A 22,029-nucleotide genomic window follows, 5' to 3' on the forward strand; every position below is an offset into this window, starting at 1 on the left:
CGGTGCGGCAAGACTCGGTGATGACCCGATCAATCCTAGGACTTTCGCACTGGCCCGCTGGAAAATATGTAAATGAAATCAATGCAGAAAAGGCGGAGCTGCAGCTGAATCAACTGGAAGACTCAAGAGTTCAACTTGTATGGGTTGATGACGGCGCAGTTGTCGTGACACTCTCCGAATCACTCCAGATATCCTTGCTTTCCCGCTCAACGGTGCGCATAGCCTGAGCTACCTCCTCCAGTTTAGCAACGACATCCAAAACGCCCTCGTTGACCCGATCAAAGTACCGATCGTTAGCCTCGCGGCGCTTTCGCGCAAGACGAATGTCTTTCTCAGTCTCATCGTCCAACGAGCGGTGCAACACCGAACCGCGGCCTGCGCTAGTTTCCGTCGCTGCATCATACTGTTGGTTCGACTCTCCAGCACCTCCCCGCGCTGAGCTGGTGGTTCCGCTGGCTTTATCGGCTCCGCTGTGACCGGGATCCACAACTTCATCGTCTGCCTCACTACGTGCCCAGGCTTGAGCGAGCTTCAACTGTTTCATGCGTAAATCTTCCAATGCTTCAGAGTGCTTTGCACCGAAGACATTCTCGCTCGTCACAGCGCTGAGTTCCACTTCTGACAGGGCGCTCTGCATCTCCTGCCAGATGGCGTCGGATCCGTCTACATCGTTTTTGGAGGGGCGGCGCGATATTAAAGGTGATAACAAGCTCGACTTTTCGGGAGTTTCGCCCTCGGCTCCGCGAGGTGACCGGTTCCGATGCAGGGGTGGAGGTAGGCTGCCGGAGGCAGATGCTAACGATGAGGCTGCAGGTGGTACGGACAATGAGATATTAGAGACATTGTGTGATGGTGGGCCCTGAAAAAGGGCTGGTGGAGGCAGGCGCTGAGTATTTGGATTCGTAGGTTTTCTTGACAAATCCATCTTCAACAAATGCTTGAGAGAACAACAGACATTGAACATCCGAATGGGGATGATGATGGACTGATAATCTTATCGTTATCAATATGATGACATAAGCAGAGGTGGGGGCTACGACTGTCCCGTGACTCGCTTAGGGCTAAGCGCACAAAGTCACCTGAGGTGCATCCAAAGCGTGTGGTAAGGGAAATCCGGAACTCTTCGACTTTTCGACAATCGACCCTCAGCCCCTTTGGCCGACAACACCCCTCCCAGTCGGTACGTATTCGATATCCTGCTGTTTCCCCTGCATTGTTTGTGCTTTTCCGAAATATTTTATTTGTGATACTGCGAGATTCTTCAACGATCGCATCCATTTGTACGCACAAAAACTCGGCCTCCACCAAACACGAACACGCATCGAAAACACCCACAAACAGCAAAACCACCGTTGCACTCGACACGACGCTAACTATTTTTTTCTCGTTCAGTTGACCGTCGAACACATAATCCGCCAACATGGGTAAAGGACAACCCCGTGGTTTGAACGCCGCCCGCAAGCTCCAGGCGCACCGCAAGGATCAGCGCTGGGCTGATGACCACTTCAAGAAGCGTCTTCTCGGAACCGCTTACAAGTCATCCCCCTTCGGTGGTGCTTCCCACGCCAAGGGTATCGTTCTCGAGAAGGTCGGTGTTGAGGCCAAGCAGCCCAACTCCGCCATTCGCAAGTGTGTCAAGGTCCAGCTCATCAAGAACGGCAAGAAGGTCGCTGCTTTCGGTGGGTAACCCCGTTCCTTACTGTTATCGTTATGAATGTGTTGGAAAGGTCTATACGAGTTGGAATCACGACATGACGGAAACCGCCACACACAACTACCAAAAGACATATGCTAACTAGCATGTTTCTACAGTCCCCAATGACGGTTGCTTGAACTTCATCGACGAGAACGACGAGGTCCTGCTCGCCGGTTTCGGTCGCAAGGGTAAGGCCAAGGGTGATATTCCCGGTGTCCGTTTCAAGGTCGTCAAGGTCTCCGGTGTCGGTCTCGCCGCTCTGTGGAAGGAGAAGAAGGAGAAGCCCCGCTCTTAAACAACTCGACGCGTTCTGTTCGAAATCAAAAATGCAGCGACCGGGAGCCTTGGAGTGTGGGAACGGTGCCGGACGGAAAGCCCGCCTCATCAGCGCCTTGATTTCATGAGATATTTTCTTTTTGGGGAGTCCCCCGGCGGGCTTTCGTCCGGAATGTGGTGGATCCGCTTATTTGCGAATTAAACACGATTGATACAACCTCCAAAAGATTATGGCGCCATGACTTTCTATCTTTTTCCCGGGTTTCTTGACCTTCCCGTATACTTCACTTGGTTCCTGGATCCTTGCTAGAGTTTTCTATAGGGGACACAGTAAAGCGTAGGATACGATCTTGGTGTGAATACAGCATTCATGGACATGATATGATGTAAATATGCAAGCTGTTTGGGTACATAATCGTTCTCCGTTGATGTGGAGTTGTCGACGGAGTATGTCTGGGGATTTATCCGTATAGGCATGTCTATCTCATGCTTCTAGGCCTTGTCTATTTCTTATGGAATAAAAAGTCATTCACATGTGGAGTGTTTAGTAATTGCAATGGCTACTAACTATGTATATTTTGTATTCCGAGTTTGTATAGATGGCTATGAATATATATATCTAACCCACGTCTTTTTCAGTAGCCATCAAGATATCCTTGGTATTAGCCTTGGATAAGCCACAAGGTTAGCCTCATTTTACACGAATTAGTTGGTCTGTATCGACTAGGAGACACCTAAAGGTCGGTATACCAAGGTCTATTGGCTTCTTGGGGGCTTCTATACAGTGATGATTGAAAGGCTTGGAGGGCTAAGAGAAAGTGTAGAAAGTAGGATAGATAACAAAAATGATATATAATCGCGACATATGTGCTTGCAGGGCCATTTTATAGATCCTTGGAGAAGTCGTCTACACGTTTTGAGCCTTCTACTGTCATGTTCTGCCGTCTACCTGTAAAACAAGGATGAGAATATAGTCGCAATATAAATATAGAAATAAGTCACGGGCTCACAGTCTATAGATGTGGGTGGTTGGAAAGCTGTGAGGCTGTGGCCTCAGGCCAAAAGCTTTGTTGACTTAGGGCCGAAGGGAGACTGGTCGACCCAGCCCCCATCTTTCAATCTATTCAAATAGTATCTAAATAACTCTTTAGTTCTTCTACCAATCTCTCATTTGTTTTGATGATTCTATACCAATGAAACCACGTCTTGCTTACGACGACCAAGCCTGGGAAAGAGGAACGATTATCTACAAACGCTGGTATAAGTATCTCGAGAAAGATGAAACCTTTAATGCAGTTGGTCGCTTTCTTGCAACGCATTTTTATCCTCGGGAATGGTGCGAGTTTGATATCTTCTCGTTGGGTGGATTCAATATCTGCTTTCGAATGGTATTTACCGATAATACCACCGCTATTATCAGGTTCCCATTCCCTGGTATTATCATGTTTCCAGAAGAGAAAGTCCACAATGAAGTCAGAGTCATACAGTTCATTTTGGAGCAAACCCAAGGACCACACATGATTCCAATTCCGGTGCCTTCTATCTCTCGCTGGGGACAGAAGAAAGAGAGTCCCGCAAACTAGGTCCTTTTATCATCATGGACTATATCGAGCACAGAGTATCTGCAGGCTCTTTGAGAATTCGAAATCAGATCCAACCGTCCGTCCAGTTCTGAATCTCAACCTCAATATGGCCAGGCTGGGGGACCTCTACAGAAAACTGGCCAAAATCGTTCTTTCGCTTTCTATTCTTACGCTCAGTAAGATAGGGTCTGTTGGGCATGACCCAAAAGATATGACGTGGAAGGTGTTGAATCGGCCCTTATCATATTCCATGAATGAAGTTGTGCAACTGGGAACACTACCTCGTTCGAAAATACCGAATAGCACGTACTCTGAAGTATCGTCGTACTTGAACGCACTGGCGGAACTACAACTTTCACACCTCATCAGTCAAAGGAACGATTCTATTGACTCGGAAGAAGACTGCCGGCGAAACTTTGTGGCGCGACTTCTCTTCCGAAGACTTATTCGAGACCAGAAATTGAGAGAGAAATGGTTGCGCTATGAGACTGGCCCATTTCCAATCTGGTGCGATGACTTTCGACCAGAGAATGTTCTCGTTGATGAAGCTGAGAATATTATCGGAGTGGTAGACTGGGAGTTCACATACGCTGCCCCTGTCGAATTTTCCCATGCACCCGCCTTGGTGGCTTCTTCTCGAAAAGCCGGAATATTGGCCTATAGACCTCGACGACTGGTGCACACAATATGATAAACGACTCGAAACATTTCTTCAAGCTATGAACGATTGCGAGGATGAGGCAATCCGCGCTGGTCAACTTCTAGAGAGTCAGCGTCTCTCTGGCCCAATGCGAGACAGTTGGAAGAGCGGCAACTTCTGGGTCATGTATGCCGCACGGAATAATTTTGCCTTTGACTCAATCTATTGGCAGAAGATTGACCGGCGATTCTTTGGACCGACTCAAAGCTACGATCCTGACAATGCCTAGAAGGAGAGGCTTCATCTCTTGACATCCAAAGAAAAGGAGTACATAGAAGAACGTGTAAAGCTGAAGTTTGAAGAGATGGATACGAGACCTCTTGCTTGGGACCCGGATGAGTATACTCGAGCATACGAGTGCGAGTGGGTGGAATGATTGGTTGCTTAAGGAGCTTTTGTACTCTACAACAACAACCTATGTGCTAGCAATGATCCACAATATGCCAAGGCACTCTTCTACAGTCCGGCTTGGCACAGGGCTGAGGATCGTAGGTTAAAATGATATGTTTCGATTGTGCAGTGCAGTTCACAGATTTGGTGGTATAAACGTACCTTCGAGCAGGGGGTGTGTTTCAAGAACGCTGGTCTAAATTTTTTTAGATCAGAAAGTCTTAGCAGTTACTGCAAGGTTGATGGCAAAGGAATAGGAGTGGTTGGAGGCTAACCAACATTTTTCTTGCTCTTGTACCGTAGGGATCAGCCCTGACATAGTGTATTGAAGGCGTCTTTGATTGCGCGGAGAGTCTAATGTATTGGCTAGCACAGCGCTTTCTAAATATTGACAAAAGTGAAAAGAAATTTAGTTATTTTTTATTCATTACTTCTGCGTATCAATCGTCAAAGTAATTCCTCGGGTATCGTTCGTACAAATGTCCCTCAAATGATTTTTGATTTTTTGTTGATTTTCATGAGCTGTTTGACACAATTGCCTAGGCCAACCACCAGCCTAGAAGCTGATATCCTCTTTGCGGTAGTGGTCTGAGACAATGCGGTAAAGATATGATGGGGCATGGCCGCCGCTGGAGTAGGGAAAGCAAGGTTAGCATTATTAAAAGAGATCAGCGAGTGGAATGGATGCTTGAAACTTACATGTTAGTGATGTAAAGATCGACGAGCTCTGCGGGAACGTAGTCATAGATGGGGTTCTGGACATCGACGAGATCAACGAGATCACCTTCCTCATATGAGAGGACCTTGCTCGGGTCACCGTATTCAATGAGCGAGTCGAAGTCGAATGGGTAGACAGGGCTGAGCTTGTAAACACCGCTCACGACTACGACAGGGGTCTGGTGGACCTTGGCGGCACGGGCGATGACACGGGTGCCAGCTGCGGCGACGAGGCCGCCATTGGCAAGGACGGAGTGTGTGCCGAGGATGACCTTGTTGACTCGCGACATGATAGCGAAGACGGCAGAGTCTGGGATGAGGATGACGGTGATGCCGTGCTCGATCAGTGGCTTCTGGAAAGCCTCCAAGCCGAGGTTGTCATCGTCGCTAGCGCTACCACTGACAGTGGCGTGTGTAGCCTCGTGATTATTCGGGTATGACTCGGCGTGGATGACGGTGAACTTTCGCTTTGTGGCGGCCTTGAGCAGGAACTTTTGGACAGTGGTCGAGGATGTGTGGGTGAGGATGATTTCGTTGGAGTGAATGTGGTCCAATGCGTAGGCGGCGATCTGATCATCCACCTGGCCAAGCTCATCAATGATCTCGCCAATACCCTCGAGCACTTCAGCCCGTACGTCTTTGCTTGGGCCGTGGCTAGGGAGGCGTCCACTTGGAGAGGAGGATCCCGGAGTGCTGGGAAGTGAGTTCTCGGGTTCGGGATGGGAGAGTAGACTGAACATAGAGGTCAGAGGCGGGCGAGAGGATCTATCATCGGGCCGGATGGAGAGCGAGTCGCGATCCAAAGGCAATGCTGGGTCTATGAATTTATGAGTCACTGCTGCATAGATATTTGGACCAGAAGTTTGAACTCACCATCATAAGCTCTGGGTGTTTGTGGCTGACTTTCGGAACCAATGTCGCTAAGAGCGAACTCCGCGTCGCGATCGTCTTCCGCTTCGTCACGAATAAGACCTAGGACTCGGCGCACGATATTGCCCACAACCATCTCGCGCGGTTGCGCGGCCATCAGTCGCCTGCCCACGCTCTGCACCCGCTCAATAAGCTTTACTGAATCTGTTGTACGACATGCGGAGATCACGCTCCGTAGCAAATAGGCGGTTGCTGTGGCACATGATCGCGAATGGCGGATTTGACGTCGCTTGAGCAAGCTGAAATATACTATGTTAGCAAGTTTGATCGTCCGTAGGGGTAGCGGCCATGGCTGGAAATCTTGAGATACGCACGAAATCAGAGTCTCAATAGAGGTATCAATCGGGTTTGTCTTGAGGCACTTGAGGAATGACTCCAGGCCCGGCGTGAGGGCCAACGAAGAAGACGGCATGAGGAAGTGGGATGTTTGGAGGAAATCTGTGCGGTGTCAGTGGGGGGGTTGAGTAGGAGTGTGTACTGTTCGAGTAATAAACATACCAAGTTTCAAATCCAAATCACACTAAACATGTAAATAGAACGTGTTGTATCAAGAGATTCTTAGATGCGCAGAGCCAGAGATAGTGGGAGAGACAAAGAATGATTTTCTGCCGTTTGATCTTGTCCGCTTCCCCACACTCATTGAATCACTTTATTGTCTCGGCTTCGGATTTTCCTATTGGTGTTCTTTCAGTTTTCGCATTTCTATTATTTGATTTCCGGTTTTGGATTGCTTTGAGCTTTGAGCTTGTATATTTCAGATTTGGAGTTGCGGAAGTACTTCCGAGGCACGGGTGACTGGCGCATTGAGGTTAGAACAGCTTACGCCTCCCTACGATCCCCCTCTTTCCTTCATATCACATCCTACACTCTCATGGACCGCTCTAAGTGGATTTGATGATTTACTCACGATCCGTTTGTCAATAGATCGCTGCGCCCCCGTCTCCCGTGACGCCTTGAGGGAAGATGAACTCGCTGAATATCCTGTCCTCGCGAGTCATTGGCCAATCTTCCAACTCTTCACGCCATAGATCGCAGTCTCAAGGCGATAGCAAACGTGCACCTCTACCGGCAGACTTCTCGAAACTCCGGTCTTATAGCGAGGATAACTTTCGGTCCCTCGACCCCACTGAGAAGAGCTACGATGGTGGACCACCGCCTGTGAACGAAGATGGAGAGGATGGGGCATATGACTTAGACGAGAAGACACCGTTACTGCATGAGGCTCACAAAAATGGCACGCTCACTGCTCGAAATACTTGGCGACTAATTACCCAACGTTTTTTCGATGCGATCACGGAAACGCTCAAGTTTATTCTGTCTACGTTTGCTGCACCCGGCGTATATTTGGCTCAATGCTTTCAGGCCGACGATGGTCGGTACTCGCTTCTCGCACCTATCCGGAAATTGCGGCGCTCATCTGCCGCCCCAACGATCCGGTCGGATAAAGGGGCCACCCGGATAGAAGGTCGGCGTCGCAGTGGCTCCACCCGGAAGCTCCGACCCCAAGGCTCTCACGAATCTATTATATCAACAACATCAGAGTCCGACACAGATCGACGGCATATCAAGAATCTCTCAAGTGGGAGGAACCGACCCGCCAAGACAAAGAGCCACGATACAGATCCAATTCCAGAAGGAGAAGAGCATGAGCACACGCCCCGTCGGTCTATACGAATCAAGCTCCATAATGAAGAATCTCTCAAGCGACAGAGACATCGAAGATCCCAAAGTTCAGATTTAGGACATCCAATGCCCGAGGGTGTCTCTCGCGTCCAGGGCGCTGTCCACCTGGACAGCTTGAAGTCCCCAACCTCTCCCAACATCCACCGCATAACAAAGTACCCACACTCCCCCACTCCACCGCGCCCACTCCTCCCGCCACGAGTACCTTCATATACTGCAGCTCCCCGCAATGCTAGGCCTCCGCAGAAGACTTTGGTGCTGGATCTCGATGAGACCCTAATCCACTCGCTCGCTAAGGGTGGCCGCATGTCCAGTGGCCACATGGTTGAGGTTAAGCTCTCGATACCCACGACTACTTCATTGTCCCCGGGTGGACCACAAACGACACTGGGCCCCCAGCATCCCATTTTGTACTACGTCCATAAACGACCACACTGCGATGAGTTCCTGCGCAAGATCAGCAAGTGGTATAAGCTTGTCGTCTTCACAGCCAGCGTTCAAGAGTACGCCGACCCTGTTATCGACTGGCTCGAGTCGGAACGGAAGTATTTCCAAGGCCGTCTATACCGACAGCATTGCACATTCCGTAACGGGGCATACATCAAGGACCTGAGCTCCGTGGAACCGGATCTGAGTAAGGTGATGATTCTGGACAACAGCCCGATGAGCTATATCTTCCACGAAGGTAATAAACATGTTTATCTATCATTGTGCGCTCGAACTAATAATCATCGCTAGATAATGCGATTCCTATCGAAGGTTGGATCAACGACCCCACAGACAACGGTCTGCTCCACTTGATTCCCATGCTCGAAGCTTTACAATCTGTCACAGATGTCCGGGCTTTGTTGGCACTTCGCCGTGGTGAAATCGAGTCATGATCGTTATCCGCATTTGTGTTCATGAATGCGCATGTAAGTGTATAAGGGGTTTGCGTTTAAGAAGCGATGTCCAACCTTTCAACATGAAAATAGAAAAAAAAAGATGATATCACGGAGCAATGGAGGGAATTGGAGATCGCCACGATCATGCAAGCGCAGTTATTCATAATGGCATTCAGTGTCTTGTTTTGTTGCTAGGAATGGAATGGAAATCCGTACATATGACCTTGACTTCTCTTCATGAATCTAGATAACCTAGTTCAATATTCTTAGAAGCTTTCTGAAGTTGTTCGTACCTTTAGCTACCCGAGCTTGTTAAACGGAAATTGGCTTGACCACTTTTACACAAGTAAAACCGGATAATGTATAGAATAACAATCTAGCACAGCATACAAGGAGGCAATGCCCTAAAACTCCACAGAAAGTGCCATAACCTTCCCACCTCTGGTACTCGTGTTATGAACAGGAAGTTTGGTCTCCCCTCCAGTAGTGATATAAAGCACATTGCGATCCCTCTGTGTCCTCCCAAAAGCCGCGGATGTAGCAGTCATCAAATCCGTCGAGCCCTTCGAACCCGCAATAACCTCATGATATCCATTAGGAAAGACCCTAATAGCCACATCATCAACAAGACCCGCCAAATACCCAACCCCATGCGGACCGATAGCAAAGTCATCGCCCCGTGTATCGCTGCTGATAACCTGATAAGGACCCAAAGCACGACCGGTATGTGTATCAATTCTCACACGACAGAAAATCCGCTTTGGGCTGTTGCTGTAGTACATATAGTCGTTTACTATCTTCAACCCATTGACCCCAAGTAATAAACCCATGTCATTATTTGCGGCCATTGTCTCGTCTTGGTGGATCACGCTGTACGTGCCGGCGTGGATATCGAGACGCCATATAAGGCCGAGTTGGGAGTCGGTGATGGCGACTGCGTTTCCTTCATCTAGAGCGGCAATGCCGTTCAAATAGCCAGCAGGGAGTTTCGCGATAAGGATCGGTTTGGCAGGCTCGTGGTTTCTGAGATTGATCGTCCAGACCGAGTTGGATGCAACCACTGCATAGATATCTGGCGAAAGCTCCGTGATCCCATCTGCGTCTTCGGCGCCGTCGAAGTGGTGGATCAGACGTGCTGAGCTGGGACCTGATGGGATTGAAGGATCAATTTCCCAGAGCTCTGCTGTGCTCAGTACCGCGACGAGGAGGTTGCCGTTGGGCCGGACTGCGATGTTCTCGACCCAGGTTCCGTTGGGGAATCTGTGTATTTCGCGGAGATTGGGGGAGTCGGCGAGGCATAGAGTGTGGATGAATGCAATTAGAAATAATAGGGAGTCTAGAAGATTAGCCATCTGTGAAGGGTGTGGCACAACAATCTGAAACTCCGAACGTGGGAGTCATTGTCATATAATGGCCGACACTGGGTCTTTTCGTACTGGGAAGATAAGTTGGTTTCCTTGGAAACCGAGTTGTCATGTACATATGCACATTGTAGTACAATTGGTAAGCAGAGAGACCAACCTTGGAAGTACCTAGGTACTGCACCGAATACGGAATAGTTCAATTAAGGCTATGTAAGCTATTATAAATCCTATATAGAGTTCATCTTCGTTGACCGCCATGATCAAGAATCCCTTGGTTTACCTGTCTCACCTCGTTTATGGCCGGCAAAATCCCCCTTCTATCAATAGATCAAATATCATAGATTCCGCACTTTACAAATTCCGCTCCTATCTAGGCTCCTACATTATGGAATCTTCGGAGTTAGACCAAAAGGTCCACGATGCTGCCAAGGTTCATCTGCGCGGGTGGATGTAAGTCCTCTTGGCGTCAGCAGTATGCAGTGTACTAAAAAGCTCCGCTCTTGGCGGCCAATCTTGCCTCCAAAGCATGGATGCTGTTGTACAAGGTGCTTGGTAATACGTTCTTGGCTGCATTCTTGTTGTAGCGGGGTAGATCCCAGATTCTACCACCAGCACTCAAGCCACTGCAGCGTGCAACAAGATAGCAGTCTAGGCATCGATCGATCCTAGAGATAAGGCGGATATCTGACATCACAAAGAACAAGCGGAATACTCCTTGGGGATATCGAGTGGTTGGCGCGGGTCTGGAGAAAAAGATTGGGGGTGGATACTGTGGTTTTATTCGTGGATTAAGTGGATAGTACCGAGGATTGATAGGGTGCTTTGAAAATCTTTTGTTCAGATATGCATATCGTCCATGTTCTCCTTGCTGACATCCACCTGGGCATTCGGATTTAAGGATTTTAAGGTCTCAATTTATGCTTTGTGCTTACTGAGTGGATCAAAACGTGCGAAGTTGATTGGTGAGATAGACTCAGCCACCAATAGCCAAAGGTTAAAAGTCACGATAAGACCCACTTCAATACTAAAAGTAACATATTTGGCCATGACGTACAATAAGCAGCTTGCATGGTAGTTCTAACGACCAGACAAAATGTTCATCCAGGGGGTATCCTTGGCATCCAATGGATCATGGCTCTCCTCCACTGGGACCTAAGCGGCGCTGTTTCTGTAAGGTTACATCTTACCATCCACAGCCATCCCCATGGTACATTTCATTGGATCTGGGATAAGCGACTAGAAAATTGTGTAAAAATTGGCATATATTGAGAACCGCAGGTTCTTCATTTTCTCTAGTTAATCTTTCGTTATCGTGGATGATCTATACCTGAGCTCGAGTATATAACAATGCCAATTCGCAGGCGGTCCGCGTACCAACGTCTTGCCAGAGACCAAACATTGCGATTTACTGAGGATGGCACATTCCAGATATCGGTCTTTAATGACTTGCATTTTGCTGAAGGTACTACGACAGGTTCTAACTATTTTTTCGGGATACTAACTATATTCAAAGATGATGAAGCAGACAACAAAACCACCGGGGTAATGAGATCCGTTCTTTCTTCAGAGAACGTACAGCTCGTGGTACTCAATGGAGATTTAATCTCTGGCGAAGCAACACAAAGCTCCAACTCAAGTCTCTACGTTGATCGGATCGTTGAACCACTAGTCGACCGTGGTTTACCATGGGCATCGACTTATGGGAATCACGATAGCGAGGTTAATCTGGATCCCGAAGAGATGTTTCGTCAAGAGACGAAATATGAAAACAGCTTAACCCAGAGAAGCGTTCTGAGCTCTACTGCCGGCATCACGAACTACTACCTTCCAATATTTCCGCACGAGGGTTCGAATGATGATAGCCCTGCGTTTATACTGTGGTTCTTTGACAGTCAAGGTGGCCATTATGCCTTGACAGAGAAGGAAGATGGTAAATCAGGAGCGAGGCAGAATTGGGTAGATGACAGCGTAAGTACTATGGTGTTGATGAAACATCACGACACTCACATCTTTTCATCCTTGATCCAGAGATGTGAGGTTGAATTTCTACTTGCTGACTTGTGATAGGTTGTTGAATGGTTTCAAAAAGCCAATACAAACATAACCTCTACCTACGGGCAAACAATCCCATCTCTAGCCTTCGTCCATATCCCAGCCCATCCAATGCGCGCATTCCAGAAATCAGGCGTTAGCCCAAGCAAGGAACCAGGAATCAACGGAGAACGAGTTCAGGAACAAGGTTACGACGCCGAGTCTGGCTACCAATCTCAAGACTTCCCATTTATAAGTGCTCTGCTGAACACCACGGGGATGGGGGCGACTTTCAGTGGCCATGATCACGATAATGACTGGTATGGACAACACTATGCGATATGTTGTATTCTCGATTCCAACTTAAATCGCCAAAAGATCTCATTTGACTGATATTTTTCTTTTTTTTGATAGGTGCTTCAAATGGGATAGTAAGCTTTCTGGCCTCAATGTCACGGGAAATGGTATGAACATGTGCTACGGCCGGCATACGGGATATGGAGGGTATGGGGATTGGGCGCGTGGTGGAAGGCAGATTTTGCTGGATCAGCAGTCGCTTGGGGATGAAATGCGGACTTGGATTCGGATGGAAGATGGATCGATTTCAGGTGATGTTCATCTCAATGCGACGTATGGCCATGATCGATATGGGTTCGCGCAGAGGAGGGTTATCAACGGGCAAAATGGTGGTCTTTCTCCTGAATACTTGGGTGTTCTTTCTTTGTGGATATTTGTATTTTCTGGGCTTATATCTGGGTTCCACTTATAGTAAATGAATTCGGTTAATTTTGTCAATGAAGTTGAAGAACTATAAGTCTGTTGAATTGGGGGATTATTTGTGCTTCGCTCTCAGGGATTAATACTGCGAGCGTGTAGAATTTGTTGAAATGACAGAGTCCGCCTTGCCTTGAAGATGGCTGGCAAGTCCCAAGTAACATCGACTCGGAGTATAATGCGAGAAAGATAGATATTGTAGCAAAGCTGTGAGATTGAGAGGCAGCCATTGGTGTCGATGTGGGGCCGATTGGCTGTTATTGGATGTTGCGTATTCCAAGTACCTGCCTGAGTGCCTTGTTGAGATAGCGAGTTGTTGTTCGAAAATGAGTATTGCTCTCTGTCGTGTCATAATTATAGCCCAGGGGCTGCGACGAAGACAGTAGCAACTCGATAGTTATTCCTAAGCGCTCGCCCCTAACATAAACCTGTATGCATAAGTTGTGGCTTATCCCCACTATCGCAATCAACCGTTTTGGAGGGTTCGTAAGCAGAATCTCACGATTGGCCTTAGGAGACAAGGTTGTTGCACGTGTAGAAATATGATCTGGACATAATCAAATTGCGAAACCCCTGGTCTTAGTGAAGTTGAAACACAGCCCTTTTGATCGTCGAAAGAAGAGAACTGCCCAGGTGGCTCTCCCGCCTCTGACGTCAGTGACCCCTGGACCCACTCTTTCTGCCCCAGGCCCACGGTTATAAATTTCCTAATGCGGTTATTTCGAAAACGGAAATATTTTCACCTGAACATCATTTGAATACAGACTAGATTGAGACCAAATCACTATGGGGAAAACCAATATTATCTTGGAGGTATTAATCACTCATGTCACCATACATGCATACATAAATATGAAACACTACGTTGTAATACAAAGTGCATTGAATATCAAAAGCCAAGAGGTCCAAGTTCCTTGGTTAAATTCGTGGAATAGCTTGTCTCGCCTTCTTTACACGCGTTTCAGGGCTTGGCATATGCGTGGTGACCGAGATAGTGGGGCATCCCTAAGCCCTAATCCATCCAGGGACAATAGACCCTATATTATTCAATATTATCTGTCGCTTTCACTCATTCTATTTTAAATAATGATAATTTGACATACCAATCCTTATTCTGCCCAACTATGAACGGTTCAATTGTACGCATACAAACAACATCGGCCTTTACTCGGCTCAACCGGTGGCGAACGAGATGATAGCTCTGGGTGATCGTCGGTCTTTGCGAAATCGACCAGCAAAAGCTTGCAATTTCTCTCAACCCCACAGAAAAGTGGATTAGTGCCCTGAAAACTATTTTTAATTAGGAACTTTGGGTTGGGGGTCTGCCCATACATCATTGCGCCGCATCCCCAACCCCCAAACACCCTCTGACAAGATATCCCCTAACTTTCCACTTTCGCGACCGTTTCTCTTTACAGATCGATACTATCTATGATTGATCAAAGTCCGAAATGCACTTGTCCGGAACACGGTCCATCCTTAATGGCCTCGTCGCAACACTCCTCTTCTCGACGTTAACGCCTGCGATCGAATTAGATATCGGCGATGAACGTACGTCATGGCTACTCGAATTTATTTTCCGATAACGAATGGCATGGGACTGACTTTACGACCACTGGACAGAATCAATTAAAGATGCCGCCAGTACGAGTACCTACTCCATGATGGGATGGTATGCCGGCAATCAAACTGGACAAATCCCTGGCGCCTTCCCTGAGAAATGGTGGGAAGGGTCTGCTCTTTTCCTTGCGCTGCTTCAATACTGGCACTTCACCGGTGACGACACCTATAACTCTTTGATGAGCGAAGGAATGGAGTGGCAATCGGGCGAGAAGGGTGACTACATGCCCAGCAACTACAGTAGTTACCTGGTGAGAACCATACAACGATTCCAAACCACCAAGGATATTTCTCTGACTATTTTCGTATCTCTAGGGAAATGACGATCAAATGTTCTGGGGTCTCGCAGCCATGATGGCCGCCGAGCTGAAATTCCCCGATGTTCCCGACAAATTCTCGTGGCTTTCGCTCGCACAGGGTGTATTCAACACCCAGACCGCTCGATGGGATATGACAACCTGCGGTGGTGGTCTGCGTTGGCAGCTCTTCCCTTACCAGGACGGATACACCATGAAGAACGCCGTATCAAACGGTGGTCTATTCCAACTCGCTGCCCGTCTCGCCCGCTACACAAACGAAGACAAGTACACGAAATGGGCCGAGAAGATCTGGGACTGGTCTGTTTCCTCGCCGCTAGTGAACAACAAGACCTGGAATGTTGCCGACTCGACGCAAATGAGCAATGACTGCGCCGATGCTGGTAATTACCAGTGGACCTATAACTACGGCACATATCTGATGGGTGCGGCCTACATGTATAACTTTGTAAGTGGAATCTCTATATTCGCCATTTACCCATTCCGCGCGGTCCATTATTCCAATACTAACGCTCCACCTGTACAGACAAGCGACGAAAAGTGGAAAACTCCAGTAGACGGTCTCCTCGGCCGAACCCTGAAAACCTTCTTCCCGAACGGCGACGTCTTCGAAGACACGACCTGCGAACCGATCAAAAAGTGCAACTTCAACGAAATCCTCTTCAAGGGCCTCACCTCCTCATGGCTCGCCTTCACAGCACTCCTAGTCCCAGACACCGCAGCGCAGATCAAACCCAAACTCGCAAGTTCGGCACAAGCCGCCGCAAAGTCCTGCACAGGAAACAACAACAACACATGCGGTATCGCGTGGTATCAAAACAAATGGGACGGAACAACTGGTATGGAGCAAGAGATCAGCGCAACGAATGTCTTCCTTGCGAACATGATCAACTTCGACACCGGCACGTTCGGGCCTGTCACCTCCAAGACTGGTGGAAACAGCAGCAGTAATCCCAATGCGGGCGAAGGAAAAGGTGATGAAGACAAGGAGAAGCCTATTACGAATGGAGATAAGGCCGGTGCTAGTATTTTGACCTTGATCTTTGTCTTTGGCTGGGCTGGTGCTATGGCTTGGTTGATGCTGGGTACTTAACCTGTATGTTCTATGTTTGTCTTATTGGCATTGATTCCAGGAGAATGGAGTTTTGTGGGGATTCGATAATGTTTGTACATACTATCTCAAAATCATTTTTACTCCCCTACGGCGAAATAGGATACAATTTGTCTTTCTCGAATAAGCGACGCCATATCACTATATCGATCTGTCCAACACCCCTGTATCACCACACCACCAGTGAGATCGTCAACCGAAGGATACTTCTGAGATGCAAAGAGAGTATCTACTCGTTCTTGTACTCATTATTCTCCGCCACGGATGTGAATGGCCCAGGTGACTTATAGGGCCAGTGGCCGGTCATTATCGTGTAAAAGACCGACCCGAGACTAAATATGTCTACGGCTTCTATTGACACCCATGCCCATGGCTTGCATGGATTGAAAAAGCCCGAGTCGGGGAGATGTCCACCATCTATACCACCATTCGTCGATCCTGTAAAGTCACAGAGTAGGAGAGTAATTTTGCTTTTGGAATCCGAGTGTAATAGAAAATTGTCTGGCCGTAAATCGGAATGAATGATTCCCGTTTGGTGTATGTAGTGTACGGCTTCTGTTGCCTGACAACGCCATTTTAAAGGAAGATTTAGATCAATGGTATCGTTATGCTCGTCGATGTCAACTTGCAGATTACCATCGCTGGCTTCCTTGAGAAGCAATCCACGAGGTTCTTCGGAAATGCCAATATAGCTATAATAGAAATGATATTAATGCATTGGACCAAGTGGCATTCGGCCGGCATACGGTATTATTCTAGAGTGTGTCCCTAAGATATTGAAAAGTCGCTCTTCAACCTCGAAACTGTGCTTGATATCCTTGACAGAGGAGGTGGCGTCCGTTACATCAGAATGTCATCACGAAGACCTAGGGCATTTGACAACGGCCCCCGGTTTCAGTCTTACTATCAATGAAGTCGAACCTTGGCTCAATATTCCACCGAAAGGCTCATAGATGACCGGGTTGGCTTTTTTACCTGGCAATCTAGTTCCCAGGCCTTGGTTCTTTGGGACAGTTGGAGAATCATTTTATGTTATAGGACGTGCACAGCTCTCTTCGTGACTATCTCCATGTATGAACCCATAAGCTCTGATGGGCGAGGGAAATACACGACAAATAAAGCCCAGGGAACTATGTAGAGAGTCCCTAGGGACTGCATAAACAGCCGAGCAAATTTTCCAGAGGTGCGCCAACATTTTGGAATGTACAAGGTTTGCAATAGCCCAAGGCGCGCAAGGGGTGTATTGGCCACATGAACTATGGGAAAGCAAACACATTAACAAATATAGCAATGTCCACGAAAAGGGCTGCCCGAGTGGAATAATAATAGCCTTGGAAGGATGTTTCTTGCTTCCTTATGTATGATTTACGGTTTGGGTTAAGCTTAACCAATGGGCAGCTATTCTCGAATTATACGTGCTTCTCTACTAGAGCTGTTAGGCCGGTGGCTGCAATATATTGGAGTTGATAGCTGAACAGCCGCCCTGATATGCCTTCCTCAATGGCCCCTAAGAAAGGAAACCTAGAAGGGTAATGCTTCGTCAATCAAATTTGCGGTTCCTATATCTCTAGCTTTACAAACTACAAGAATCCTTCCGGTTTAGAAATATTTTTTCATGGACAAAACGGTCGGCCTTTGCATTCGCATCACAATATGGGGAAAACCCTAGAGTTTAGGGCCAAAAACCCAAATCAAGGCTTCCATGTAATACAAATTGAAGATCTCAACTCGTGCATGTTCCTTCTCATAAGACCAACCCTCCTTCGCCCAAAAATTTCAAACGCTTTGCAAATTCTATCAAACCAGTCGTGCAATGTTAGCAGGAAGGCAGTAGGATTAGGACTTGGGGGCATACCGTATCCTTCAAAAACCAAAAAGTTTTGCCAACTATCGGATATAGATTAGTATTGTATAAGCTAGTATTGTGCATGATGGTAGTTCACTTACTAATTTTCTAATCGTCGTATTCTTGGTGATAGGCTGGTCGTTTACCTTTGTCTCTGCTTTGTTAAGTTCACTTACCAACTTTCCATGGCAGTTTTGTTAGTCATAGCTCAATAGCAGTATGCAGTATCTTTGTACTCACAGTCTAGATCGAGACTTTATTAGTTCTGTAGCCTCGGATTGGATTCGAATACTCTCACCTCCTGTTTATCAAATATGTGTAAGCACTGTTCGATAGTAGCTTTGCCTGCGTGCACTGGAATAACTCACAACCTGAGCAGTTAGCATATAAAAATAAGAAAAGAGTATTGATACAACTTACTCCCTGATATTGGTAATTTCTGTCAGTCCTGTATTCCAGAAGTAGTTCGTAAAGACCGAAGGGAATGACTCACTTCCTATATGAGAAAATATTGTCAGTTATATGTCTATATTAACCAGGGTTAGAGAAAATACTCACTCCCTGTTGATCATATAAATAATAAGCACTTTGTCAAAGTAGATGTGTCAAAAATGCCGATGGTGGCACTTACCAACTATCGGTTCCGCTCTGTTAGTTGAAGCCCCGAATCAGGTTTATAAATGCTAACTTACTTGCTGTTTTGGGCAAATTTTAGCTCCATGTTAATGTGGCACTTGGATTATCGCTTTAGAGCGTGACTCACATCCTACATTTAGCACTGATGTTAGCCATATGTTCGTCAACTTTCATTTCCATAAACACTTACGAACTGTTCAAACAGGTCTCGTCAGGACATTATTCAAATAAATATTCGAAGACAGGGCGGACTATAACTCACAATCTATAATTTTCAAAATGTCAGTTCCATATCTAAAAGTAATGATATCCAGAATTCGGTTCACTCACACTCTTTGGTGGGTCATTATGCGTACTCAACGTCTCGTTGAGTGGCTCTGCCAGTTTGATCTCACTCGCAGCCTAACAGTTGCAAACAATGTCAATATACATATTCTCACGTATCCGAGTGCAATTAACGGCTTACCGGCTTTTCCATGATTGAATTAGTTCTCTGGGCAGTCAAATAGAATCTTGTGGGCAAGGACGGTTCACTCACAACCTAGATGTATCCAGAGTTGTGAGCATGGTGTCAGGTATGCAACTGCTATAATACTCACAGGCTATTCTCTGTTAGTCATATATACATAACAAAATTGGCATCCTAGTGATAGGAACGATGGATCTCACCGGATCTTCTCTTTTGATTAATTCGTGCGAGGTCGTTAAAATCGGAACAGCCAATGTAAAGCTGAAGAACAGCATAATGAAGAAGAAAATGGGCTGCATATCCGCGGGTTATAGGCTACGGGTTATCTGCGATTTGTTAGAAGTATCAAAGAGACAAAAGGTGGTCGTAAAGTTGTCGATGAGTCGTAAATATGATTAACTAGAAGTGGTTTTTCATCGCCTTTTAATATTATTCTCTGCTATACTGCAATCAAAACAATAACAGTGTACCCCTTAATGTGGCTTATATTGATATCTATGGGAGACGAATAGAACCGTTGGATAAACGCCGCTAGGCTTTGGCTTACACATTTTTGAACGTTTAATGTAGTGTCTTGACACTGAAATGCTAGATCTAATAGGCTTTTCAGCCCTAGATTTAAGAAAAATAAGCATAGATTGCCCTTGAGGCATTCCTCAAAGCCTAATATCGGATGAACATTCCAACGGTTACTACGAGCTCTATTAAAGTATCAGGAGATATCCCCAGATGCATTCCAGACCCATTTTAGATGGAAAGAAGACGATTAGCTAAGCACTTCTTCATCTTCTACGATTCCAGCTAGTATTGAGTTACTAAACCCTGAGTTCCTGGAATTTGCCCAGAATAAATGTCTCGTGAACTCCTCACCTCTATTGAGCAACAAGAGCCGTCAGATTCAATGTAAAAACGTGATAGTAGACTTTAGAAATATGAGAGGGTAAAGCTTGTGGAAGTGACCGTAAAGTGTGCTCTAATATCGAGCTAGAGAGGCAGTATGTAGTACTGCATAGTAGGATCCAACATAGCGTAGAAAAGTATGGATAATGTGGGGGCGCCTTATAGGAATTTGACTCAGGCTAGAGCAACCGAGGAATGCTTCTAGTTTTTAGGTATAGTGAGTGTTGGTAGGTGATCATGCCAACAGTTACAAGAACCCCTAGCCGGTTTATCCGCATCTCTCTATCGAAAGTTGTTGAATAGAGGCCACTAAAACTTTCACTGACATGCAAAATGGCGCCCTTGATACAAAGGTGACAGCAATGACTCGTATACAGCCTCCCAGGTAAATATCCATTCAGCAAACTGGATATTGGAAATATTAAAGCGGCCGAGTATTCTCGCAGACATCTGCTTCATTGTGCGCAGCACCTTTACTATTTAGGAGGAGGAAAGAACCGGTCAAAGTCATCTGCCAGTGCCCAGCTAATTTTGTACCCATTTGCTCCAGCACCGTAGCAAGAGATCAACGGGATACGGTTGCCATCATGGGCCACTGATGACCCCAAAACAAAATGGAGTCCACCATGTCTCATAGGGCGTCGAGCAACGTAGACTTGCTTGATATCAAACCCATGTGTCAAAGCCAGTTCATCGGCCTGCTCGTCAATCATCTCGGGGCATAGATATCTCACCCTCTTCAGAATCTCTTCAGTCGAAGCATCGTCGATATCCTCAGACCTGGCGAGTATTAGCGTCACTCTAACCTCGGGGAATATCTCAAACGATACCAGTTATTAGGCTCTTTCGTCCCACCAATGACAGTCCCACCACCTAGAGGCCGGGGTATGATGACTGTAGAGGAACCATCACTCCAATGATGACTGATAGTTTTATCACAGTGATTCGAGACGACGATGAACTGACCCCGTGAAGGGAAAGAGTTGGGATCATTAAACCCCCTCCCACTTGCATCGACAACAGCCGAGATATAACCGGTCTCATCCTGGGATTTATTCTCCAGATAGACAGACACAGCCTGTTTTGGGTCCGTCAAATGGGCTCGAATGAACCGAGTCCCTTGCGCCTCTGCCCGCGTCTGTAACCACTTCAAGTAAACCGGCGAGTTTAGGACCCAGCTGCGGTAGGTGACACCTAGTTGGATAGATGGATGTTGAGAGCGATATTCTGCAGGGTCTAGAATACGAAAGTCCGGCCATGTGGTGTAGCCATTTTCTTCTGCTAGGAAGGAGGTCGCGTCGGCGGTATCGAAATATTCGACTGCGGGAATAAAATCCACGCCCGCTTCTGGGTAGTCTTTCGCGATCTTTTCGAATTCTTGGTAGGTGTGTCGCATCCAGGCCTGTTCTTGTTGTTCCTCCTCGGTCTTTGCCGGGGTGGGGCGGAAGTGTGCCCCTGCCCATGGAGAGGCGTAGTCAATTCCAACGTCTCCGGGTAACTCCCTTGCAATGACGGTAATTTTCATGTATTTGGATAGTTTGACTGCGATGCTGAGACCGATGACGCCGGCTCTGTTGAATTACTGTTAATAGACAGAAACAAGAGGGTAGACGTGGCTCTCACCCGATGATGATAACATGGCCTTGACTCATGTTTGCTTTTTTGTAGTTCCAAGCTGTAAGAGTTATTGCATGAATCTGAGTTATAATTGTTCAATCGGGTTGAGCGTTAAGTGAGTCATCTAAATTAGTCTGACACGGGGATATTGGGAAGTCACACCGACCAGTCATATTGGGATGCTGTGAGTAATCAAAGAGCAAAAATGAGTGATTGGATATTACACATGTACCATGTACATCTTGCACTAAGGCAATTTGTATAGAAGGGTTGTTATGGGCCGTGTAATTGTTCGGCGAAGGAGCTGTGTGACATGGTCTAAAAAGTCCATATATCTAGTTAAATAGGAAGAAATTAACAACTTCTTGGCTCAATGATAACAATTGTTACAATATATTCAGTCTCTACTCTCATCATATATGCATGTAGTAGATGTAGTAACCTCTTTAGGACACCGCGTTACGATCCCACACGAAAGCGGTGAG

The 22,029-nt window shown here is 46.8% G+C and overlaps 9 protein-coding genes across 9 annotated transcripts; 5 read left to right on the forward strand and 4 right to left on the reverse strand.

Moving 5' to 3' along the window:
- Nucleotides 1-130: 130 nt before the first annotated feature.
- On the reverse strand, nucleotides 131-925 carry N7517_009156 (DUF5315 domain-containing protein; the record flags this gene model as incomplete). Its single annotated transcript, XM_056726879.1, has 1 exon — nucleotides 131-925. One exon carries the CDS (start codon nucleotides 923-925, stop codon nucleotides 131-133), a length of 795 nt encoding a protein of 264 aa, XP_056575451.1.
- Nucleotides 926-1,420: 495 nt separating this feature from the next.
- rps23 (40S ribosomal protein uS12) lies at nucleotides 1,421-1,991 on the forward strand (the record flags this gene model as incomplete). The annotated part of the gene is made up of 2 exons (XM_056726880.1): nucleotides 1,421-1,679; nucleotides 1,813-1,991. The coding sequence occupies 2 exons, from the start codon at nucleotides 1,421-1,423 to the stop codon at nucleotides 1,989-1,991; spliced, it is 438 nt and encodes a 145-aa protein (XP_056575452.1).
- Nucleotides 1,992-4,166: 2,175 nt separating this feature from the next.
- Nucleotides 4,167-4,484, forward strand: N7517_009158 (uncharacterized protein; the record flags this gene model as incomplete). Its single annotated transcript, XM_056726881.1, has 1 exon — nucleotides 4,167-4,484. One exon carries the CDS (start codon nucleotides 4,167-4,169, stop codon nucleotides 4,482-4,484), a length of 318 nt encoding a protein of 105 aa, XP_056575453.1.
- A 717-nt stretch (nucleotides 4,485-5,201) lies between these two features.
- Nucleotides 5,202-6,704, reverse strand: N7517_009159 (translation initiation factor eIF2B subunit beta; the record flags this gene model as incomplete). The annotated part of the gene is made up of 4 exons (XM_056726882.1): nucleotides 5,202-5,274; nucleotides 5,345-6,179; nucleotides 6,236-6,531; nucleotides 6,607-6,704. 4 exons carry the CDS (start codon nucleotides 6,702-6,704, stop codon nucleotides 5,202-5,204), a joined length of 1,302 nt encoding a protein of 433 aa, XP_056575454.1.
- A 551-nt stretch (nucleotides 6,705-7,255) lies between these two features.
- Nucleotides 7,256-8,856, forward strand: nemA (Nem1-Spo7 phosphatase catalytic subunit NEM1; the record flags this gene model as incomplete). Its single annotated transcript, XM_056726883.1, has 2 exons — nucleotides 7,256-8,660; nucleotides 8,714-8,856. 2 exons carry the CDS (start codon nucleotides 7,256-7,258, stop codon nucleotides 8,854-8,856), a joined length of 1,548 nt encoding a protein of 515 aa, XP_056575455.1.
- Nucleotides 8,857-9,263: 407 nt separating this feature from the next.
- On the reverse strand, nucleotides 9,264-10,211 carry N7517_009161 (uncharacterized protein; the record flags this gene model as incomplete). Its single annotated transcript, XM_056726884.1, has 1 exon — nucleotides 9,264-10,211. One exon carries the CDS (start codon nucleotides 10,209-10,211, stop codon nucleotides 9,264-9,266), a length of 948 nt encoding a protein of 315 aa, XP_056575456.1.
- A 1,359-nt stretch (nucleotides 10,212-11,570) lies between these two features.
- On the forward strand, nucleotides 11,571-13,023 carry N7517_009162 (metallophosphoesterase family protein; the record flags this gene model as incomplete). Its single annotated transcript, XM_056726885.1, has 4 exons — nucleotides 11,571-11,685; nucleotides 11,737-12,191; nucleotides 12,291-12,574; nucleotides 12,669-13,023. 4 exons carry the CDS (start codon nucleotides 11,571-11,573, stop codon nucleotides 13,021-13,023), a joined length of 1,209 nt encoding a protein of 402 aa, XP_056575457.1.
- A 1,456-nt stretch (nucleotides 13,024-14,479) lies between these two features.
- Nucleotides 14,480-16,058, forward strand: N7517_009163 (glycoside hydrolase family 76 protein; the record flags this gene model as incomplete). The annotated part of the gene is made up of 4 exons (XM_056726886.1): nucleotides 14,480-14,579; nucleotides 14,652-14,899; nucleotides 14,964-15,413; nucleotides 15,492-16,058. 4 exons carry the CDS (start codon nucleotides 14,480-14,482, stop codon nucleotides 16,056-16,058), a joined length of 1,365 nt encoding a protein of 454 aa, XP_056575458.1.
- A 4,345-nt stretch (nucleotides 16,059-20,403) lies between these two features.
- On the reverse strand, nucleotides 20,404-21,579 carry N7517_009164 (FAD-dependent oxidoreductase; the record flags this gene model as incomplete). Its single annotated transcript, XM_056726887.1, has 3 exons — nucleotides 20,404-20,707; nucleotides 20,758-21,498; nucleotides 21,551-21,579. 3 exons carry the CDS (start codon nucleotides 21,577-21,579, stop codon nucleotides 20,404-20,406), a joined length of 1,074 nt encoding a protein of 357 aa, XP_056575459.1.
- Between the last annotated feature and the right edge of the window lie 450 nt (nucleotides 21,580-22,029).

This window comes from Penicillium concentricum (genome assembly GCF_028827145.1).
Source record: "Penicillium concentricum strain IBT 3081 chromosome Unknown utg000004l_segment0_segment0, whole genome shotgun sequence".
In the NCBI taxonomy this organism is placed as follows: Eukaryota; Fungi; Ascomycota; class Eurotiomycetes; order Eurotiales; family Aspergillaceae; genus Penicillium; species Penicillium concentricum.